This window comes from Callionymus lyra, chromosome 5 (assembly GCF_982586985.1).
Source record: "Callionymus lyra chromosome 5, fCalLyr1.hap1.1, whole genome shotgun sequence".
In the NCBI taxonomy this organism is placed as follows: domain Eukaryota; kingdom Metazoa; phylum Chordata; class Actinopteri; order Syngnathiformes; family Callionymidae; genus Callionymus; species Callionymus lyra.
This window is the reverse complement of record NC_141822.1, coordinates 14,234,913-14,243,498: the sequence shown is the minus strand read 5'-3', so window position 1 is coordinate 14,243,498 and position 8,586 is coordinate 14,234,913. Positions and strand designations below refer to the sequence as shown.

At 40.8% G+C, this 8,586-nt stretch overlaps 1 protein-coding gene across 1 annotated transcript; it reads left to right on the top strand.

The window, feature by feature from the left end:
* Window positions 1-1,063: 1,063 nt before the first annotated feature.
* Window positions 1,064-6,592, top strand: LOC148079486 (bile salt-activated lipase-like). The gene is made up of 11 exons (XM_087791057.1): window positions 1,064-1,132; window positions 1,277-1,424; window positions 1,503-1,622; window positions 2,890-3,087; window positions 3,166-3,296; window positions 3,384-3,491; window positions 4,526-4,640; window positions 4,704-4,890; window positions 5,794-5,994; window positions 6,096-6,305; window positions 6,386-6,592. Exons 1-11 carry the CDS (start codon window positions 1,070-1,072, stop codon window positions 6,567-6,569), a joined length of 1,665 nt encoding a protein of 554 aa, XP_087647183.1. The 5' UTR covers window positions 1,064-1,069; the 3' UTR covers window positions 6,570-6,592.
* The last annotated feature ends 1,994 nt before the right edge of the window (window positions 6,593-8,586 follow it).

Below are 8,586 nucleotides of genomic sequence, written 5' to 3'. Positions count from 1 at the left end.
TTTAGTTTCATCAGTCCACAGCACCTTATTCCAAAATTAAGCTGGCTTGTCCAAATCTGCTTTAGCATACCTCAAGCGACCCCGTTTGTGGCATGTGCAGAGAAAAGGCTTTTTCCTCATTACTCTTCATAAAGCATCTCGTTGTGTTAAGTGCGCTGAATAGTTGAACGATGCACAGTGACACCATCTGCAGCAAGTTGATGTTGCAGGTCTTTGGAGCTGGTCTGTGGGTCGACTGTGACTGTTCTTACCATCCAGCGCCTCTGTTTATCTTGAGAATTTTTTTGAGGTTCCCATGTTGCAAAGAGGAGAAACACTTACAATTGGCCTCCCTAAATACCCTTTCTCATGATTGGACTCACCTGTGTATGGAGGTCAAGGGTCACTGAGGTTACCAGACCAATTTTGAGTTCCAATAATTAGTGCTTAAGGTATTAAAATCAATAGGATTTAAGGGTGCCTAAATTTATGCACATGCCTAATTTTGTTTAAATAATTAATGCACTTTCTGTAAATCATATAAACTTTATTTCACTTCTCAAATATCACTGTGTTTGTCTCCACCTCCAAGGGTCTCATTGTATAAACAAAGCAGGGTTTGATCACAGCTGGCTGGAGCCCATTATTACATCACAATGGACTCGGCTCTCGTAACCTCTTGTTCGCTAAATCTGGTGTCCCTAAGTCAGTTTCCTAACCTGACAAAAAACATCTTTAAACATTATTGACATTATTGCATTATTATCTGCTTATTTCACCGGCTTGAAAAGAACCATATTCCAGTTTCCAAACTTTAACTTTCTGAAGAAACTGTTTTAACTTTACATTCTTCGCTAAGGATTTTGTTTCTCTTTGTTATGTCATCTGTTGATAAAATGTACTTTTATTAAAATATGCTCCAGCGTGTCTGTTCAATTCAACCATCGGTGGTTAAACATTAAATTCTTCCTGATATATTTGGGGGAGTTGGCTGGTGCAGGTGAAGCCGAGCCCCTCGCGGAGGGAGGGGTCCGTCGGCGATCTTTATAAAAGTCCAGCAATCAAACCAAATTTGTCCAACCAGATCACGATGGCCTTACTTGGGATTTTGGCAGCTGTTGCTTTGTTTTTGAAATCAGTGTGTGCGACCTCCGTGAGTTTCTACTTTACTATTTTACCAAGTGGCTACTGACTCAAGTCTCAATAATTGTTGTTACAAATGCAGATAAGTTACAGCACAGTGTGACCTTAAACGTGGAAATAATGGAACATTTCTCTTTGACTTGAATCTGCACAGCTGGGGGTGGTGTACACTGAGGGGGGCATGGTGCAGGGCAAAAACATTCGCCTCGGCTTCCGACACCACATGGACATTTTCAAAGGAGTTCCCTTTGCAGACATTCCTGGGCGGTTCGAGAAACCGAAGCGTCACCCGGGCTGGGATGGTGAGTCCTCGATAATGACTGGATAGATACTTGTAATTAGCTGTTAGCTTCGGCTGCTACATCTCTGCTACTGTTCAGGTGTGATGAAAACCACTGAGTACAGGGCGAGATGCCTGCAGTTGAACCTCCTCATGACGGACACTAGAGGCAGCGAAGACTGTCTTTACCTTAACATCTGGGTTCCCCATGGTCAAACAGGTAAGTTAGCATCCATCCATCCATCCATTGAGTCATGACTTTATGTACAACATATTTTTTTATTATTACCTCTTTGCTCTGAAGACAGTTAAGTGCTACAATATAAGGAATAATGTTGCAACATGAAAAGCTGATCTCTTGACCCTTAAGTTACCTCAGGGTCAAGGTGACCCGGAAGCCAGAAAAAATACCTTGACCCAGGGACAACACAAGGAATGCCATAGACAGATTGTTTTTCGGTCCGCTGCGTCACCTTCACCCTGAGGTAACACAAGGGTTAATCTTGCACCCATAGTGGACAATTAGAGAGAAATGTTTCTACTAGTACCAACATCTGCACTGTATGCAGCCTATTTCATTTTGTTCATTGATGAAAATAAACTATTACCACTTCTATTTTTGAAAGCATTCTTAGTTTACAGCATTTTTTTACACCTGCCTAAAACATTTGCATTATTAAATTATTAAATGGGTATTATTTGAGTATTAAATGTTATTATTTCCAAAAATGTTCATAAATGGGGCCACATCACATGTGTGACTGAGTGCAAATTGAAACATTTGTAAGTAAGTAAGTCTGAAAACAATCTACAAATATAAACTACTGGTAGGTTCGAATTTGGTGGACTTTCATTTGACCGACAGTAACACCCGCCGTTCATCTTGGGTCAAGTTGTGTGTAAAATATGACGTGTGCGACTCTGTAATCAGCAGGTGGAACAAGTACTCAACTTTCTCACTTGACTTTTTTACCTAGAAATGTTTTTTCATCTCATCTTCTAGATAAAAAAAACCGCAGCCACGACTCGCTTTTGCACCAGCAGACTTTTTAACTCTTAACTGATTCCCAAAAGCGTAAAATCTAAAATGAACTTTTGGCGATTTTCGGCCTAAAATCTTTGGATTGCCAACTTTTTGTTCCCTATTTCTTACTCATTGCTTCTATCTGTGTTTTATAATGAGATCCAGAAATGACTGTTACGTTGAGCCTTCTGTGATATTTCAAATGCTATCCTTGTGTATTTTTATAACGGGGTAATGTTGAGTATTACACCTAGTATACACTGTAAATATAAAAAATAGATGTAGGTCATTTGGTGTCGTGCATTTATGTATGTGTTTTTGGTCTTCTTGTGACGAAATGATTTGTCAAGTAAAGTGAAGACAATATTTCCTTCATTGTTGCTGTTCCTACCAATTTAATTGGGTTGGGTTTAGATCCACTTGTATGAAAACAATACAACCAAGTTACTCTTTTGTTCCTCAGTGTCCACAAATCTGCCCGTAATGGTCTGGATCTATGGAGGAGCGTTCCTGTTAGGGGGTTCGATGGGTGCCAACTTACTGGACAACTACCTTTACGACGGGAAGGAGATCGCCGAGCGAGGGAATGTCATCGTGGTGACTCTTGGATACAGAGTGGGGACTTTGGGTTTCATGAGCACCGGAGACCAGGACCTTCCCGGTAAGTACCACGATGATTGTGATTCTGTGCGTCTTGATTCATCTACAGCACGTAACTCTTGATTTGTCTTCACCACAGGAAACTACGGTCTGTGGGATCAGCACGCTGCTATCGCTTGGGTGAACAGGAACATCCAATTATTTGGAGGAGACCCCGACAACGTCACTATCTTCGGAGAGTCGGCGGGAGGCGCTAGCGTTAACTTCCAGGTCAGATGAGTTTTCCGAACTTTCCAAGAGCGCAGTTTGGCTGTATACTTACTTCTGTACCTTGTCTCTGCTTCATGTGGCGAACAGACTCTGACTCCACACAGCAAGGGACTTTTCAAGAGAGCGATCACCCAGAGTGGGTCTGCCCTCTGCCCATGGGGTGTCATCAGAAACCCGCGCAAGATCGCTGAAGAGGTACGTGATGGGTTTGGAATTAAAACGCTGTACTTTTTTCTTCCAGAATCAACAAATTATTATCCAAAGATTTATTTCAAACCATAGACCTTTTTTTTTTTTTAAATGGACGTAGTGAACCATGTTTTTTTTAAACGATTCTGCAATTTCTTGAAAATTGTAATTTAGTTCCATTTAGGCAACTGGTACAGAGGTGGAGGTCGGGGTGTCTTGATGAAACTATTATGATTGGGCGATGACGTACTTAAATAATCAAAAGGAAAATGTTAGAAAAGTGATCGTTTAAGACCCTGTGCAAGAATATTTTTTAAATGTCCTAAAGTCTGCAGCCAGCCTCAAGTGGACACTTTATGAACTACAGCTTTTTGCTCTTCCGCAATGGCTTCACTTTCTCAAACTGGAGGTTGACTCTCGGTTTAAACACACAGAGTATTTTTCTTCGCTGACACCAATACTCAAGGAGGAGTGAAAACCATGGGACCATAATGTAGATATCAGAGGGTTAAATAGTTTTCCAAAAATAACTTGCTGTTGTCCACTTTGAAGACACAGATAACCAGTCTATTCATCTTTATCTCTAAAGCATGTTACACACATGAGACACAACTTGAGATCCTATTCAAAAGTAGACCGATATGAATGATAAATATATATTAATAGAAACAGGAAATAATGGATAAACAAAGAAGACGAACATTCGTCGTTGCAACCATCACACACGCAAAGAAGAAAGAATGAACTCAGAATAGAGGGTGAAAAAGACTGTAAGAAAAAAGCCTCGTAATCAATTATCTGTCATATATTATAGATCTGCCTTGATGAAATGGGTTTGCCAGAAGTAAGGAACTCTCTAACCTTGTTAATTAAATTTTTTTTTTTTTTTAAAAACCACCACCTGAACCTTGAGCCCCGGAACATTGAACGATTTTGGCCAAATTGACAAAGTTACAATCGACAGTTATTGTTCCCTGGTGTGTGAAGTGACTTGTTAACACTTACTGATACAATTTATTTCCCATTATCTACTAAAAAAGGTGGCCCTCAAAGTCAAGTGCCCCACAGATGAACGCATGGCCGCCTGTTTGAAGATGACCGACCCGGTGCAGCTCACCATGGCAGGAACCCTCAACATCAACACCTCACCTGACAGTACGTAACGGTCGTCATTATAAAACGATGTGTTGACAGAAAAGGTTTTTCCTTCTCTGTCAGACCCTGTCGTGGACAACCTGATTCTGTCGGCCGTGATCGACGGCGACTTCCTGCCCGATGAGCCGCACAAGTTGTTCCACAACGCCGCAGAAGTGGACTTCATGGCCGGAGCCAATGACATGGACGGTCACCTCTTCACTGGCCTTGATATTCCCTCCATCAACTCAAACCTGATAGAAACACCTGTGTGAGTCACACGCGTCTAGTCGAACCATCATGATGACACTCACTTATAATTTTGTCTATAATAGAAATATTACAGGCGATAAACATCAATTCATTAATGTAATACAATATCTACGAGGTTGGTAAAAGTATAATAGAGCTGGTGTTGTGAGCCACAGGGATGTCTTCAATTCAACTGGTCCGGGGGCCAGAAGAGTGTCAGTAATTTTCTCCAAATTTCATTTATATTTTGTTTCTTTAATGTTTTTTGGATATTTCTGTGGCTTTACTGTCGATTTGGACCATTATTTTTTCTAATTTGATTTATTATTATTTAAAAACAATCTTAAATGTTATGTGATGATTTTTATTTCTTCACCATCTGACATTGAACAAAGACTGAGTTCTTTGCTCTGCCTGCGTTTATAAAAAAACATTTGCTGCATGTTTGAGACCCCTGGTTTAAACAGAACAGAACTTCAGTCATAAAACATTATTTTCTTTCTAATATTTAGGTAAATTTACAAATGATTACTTTTTCATATTTCAGATAAAACTCTGAATATTACTTTAATTTCTGTTCTGTTGTATGTTTGCTGTTTATATGTTATTCTAAGCATTTTTTTATAATGATTTTTTATTTTTTCTCTTATTACACATTAGATTTTATCACCACTATGTCCACACAGTTTCTTTCCCGTTTTTATAGGTTGTGTGCCATAGCTCATATCTTTGCGCTATTCCTCAAAAAGTGTATTTAATATTAATATTTTCCTTTTTCTTTAGCCCAAAAGCCACAAAATATGTATTTGAATTTTAGCTTTTCCAGTTACCTCCAACAGTCACATCACATCCAAGCTTGTGGTTGATAAATAAGCAGCAAATTGCATTAAAACAAAAGACTTATTGAATTTTCGGCCCTCAGTGACGACATCAAGAGGCTACTGGCTTCGTACACGAAGAAAGGCTCTGCAGGCATGCAGGAGGCTTTTGATTTGTACAGTTCCGCTTGGACAGCGAATCCTACCAAAGAGAACATCAAGACAACTGCCGTGGCGATCTCAACGGATTATATCTTCTTGGTTCCCACTCAGGCTTCTCTGTATCTTCATGCTGCTAACGCCACGTAAGACCTTCTTTGCAATCGTCCAAGATAAACGAACATTAAAAAGGACCTCCAAGAAAGAAGGTCTCAACCATTTCAATCATTTTTTTGTTTTTCTGAAGCACCGGTAGAACCTACTCCTACCTGTTCTCGGAGCCGAACCGTATGGCTGGCCTGATCAAGCCCTACCCCAGCTGGATGGGAGCCGACCACGCCGATGACTTGCAGTATGTGTTCGGAAAGCCCTTCCAGACCCCTCTTGGATACTGGCCGAGCCACCGCCGCGTCTCTGGCTACATGATCGACTACTGGACCAACTTTGCCAGAACTGGGTATCATCCCTTCACTCTAATAAAAAACAATCTATCCTGACGTTCTCCACAAGATCTAACGTTTACTTCCATCTCTAAAGAAACCCCAACAACGGCCCGGAGAGTGTTCCTGCCCAGTGGCCAACATTCACCAGCACCGGACACCAGTACCTGGAGATCCACTCTGACATGGACCGGAGCTACGTGAGACAGAAGTTGAGAATGCGATACGTGCAGTTCTGGACCAGTGTGCTGCCGAACATCCATGTGAAAATCTCAGAATAAATAAAAGCTGCTCTTAAAAGTTATATTTTCCTCACTAATAACATGTTTGTATTGAATTTAAATGTTACAAATACATTTTTTTAAAACATTTATTTTTGAGTTATTGGAATTAGAATATCAAACGCTCCTCCATAGATCCAGACCATTACGGGCAGATTTGTGGACACTGAGGAACAAAAGAGTAACTTAGTTGTATTGTTTTTATACAAGTGGATCTAAACCCAACCCAATTAAATTGGTAGGAACAGAGATGGATCCATTCACTCAAAAAAAAGTAAACCCCGATGTGTTTTTATATCTATTTACTTTTATCCAACTGACACTAATCTTAGAGGCCTCCATACTCTCAACAAAACCCCTAAAAGTGATAAATATTATATAGAATATATATATAAAAACACGCAAGAATGTGCAGATCTCTGTCAAGCAGCTCATTCATATTTTCTAATGTATACTGTATATATTTTTTAAATCCCTATAAAATCAATGATAGCAATGATCTCAATGGGAGAGTTTTTGGAGATCACTTGAACAACACAAGCACCAAAATGCATCATAAATTAATTATTCTGCAAAAATTTTAAGGATCCAGATGGTATTTAAAATGAGATGATATGTTCTTTATTCAATTTGCCAAGTTTAATGATTTTCATTTCATTGGAAATCAGTTTAAATTATAGGTAAATTATATAATAAATACTTGAAAAATAATAATGACGTTACATATGACGATTGGAAAGTTAAATATCGAGTGCTGATTTTGCTCGCTCTTCTTCTGTCGGCAGCTTCCTCGTGTGCTGCGTCTGTAAGTCTCTTTCATTTTTGGACTCATGACAGCGATAAAAGAACCTTTATCGAGGACTTTCTCTGTTTTGTAGCTGGGAGTGGTGCGGACAGAAGGGGGCAGTGTTCAGGGGAAAAACATTCCTCTGGGTCTGTTCCGCTCTGTGGAAGTTTTCAAAGGAATTCCTTTTGCTGCGAAACCTGGATTATTTGAGAAACTAAAACCTCACCCCGGCTAGGAAGGTGCCCTCTCCATCACGCACAAGATGAACAGATGATGAACACATAAAGGACAAAGTGGATGTGTTAAAATGCGATAGATCGTCGGATCCATGTTTGATTCAAGGCTTTCTCCTCAGGCACGCTCAAGGCAACCAAATTTGGTCCCAGATGTTCTCAGGTGTCTTTGACGATGACGTCCCACTTTGGCAGTGAGGACTGTCTCTACCTCAACATCTGGGTCCCTCATGGTCTCCAAGGTAACAAATGTCTCGTCATATTAAGTTTAAAAATGTGCGTTTTATTCTTTAACCTGAAAACCAAAGAAATTCTCAATATATTAAAGAAACAACACAACAGCTTTCAGGTCAGAAACGTACACTGAACTGCAGTTCATTGCGGTTCAGTTCAGAAATATGGAGGTGCAAATGTCGCCTTCTTCACTCTGCTTTGATCGTATCGTTTTCTTTCAGACCCTCTCGCCACATAACAAAGGGCTGATTCGTAGAGCTGTCTCTAAGAGTGGTGTGGCCTTGTGCCCTTGGGCCTTCAACAGTGATCCATGGACAACGGCCAAGGAGGTAACCCTTACGCTCACCCACCAACCTCCCTCCCAATAGAGATGACTTGGAGTATTCCTTGATGAGATGAGACAAAAGTAAATCTGTGCTCAGGTTGCGGAGAAAGTCGGCTGTCCAACCGATGACGAGATGGTGGACTGTCTGAAATCCAAGGACGCTGGCGTTCTGACCATGGCGGCTCCTCGTCCGTCCCGGGTTCACCAGACAGTGAGAGTCTTCACCCTTTTCACACCGTTTCCTCTTTGCCTCAACGTTCTCTTTCGTTTCAGCGCCAGCTCTGCTCAGCCTGAAGCTGACTCCCGTCACCGACGGAGACTTCCTCCCCGATCATTCTGGGAAACTGTTCCACAACGCCGCCGAAGTGGACTATCTGGCTGGAGTCAACAACATGGACTCGCATCTCTTCACTTCACAAGACATTCCCAGCATCAGGA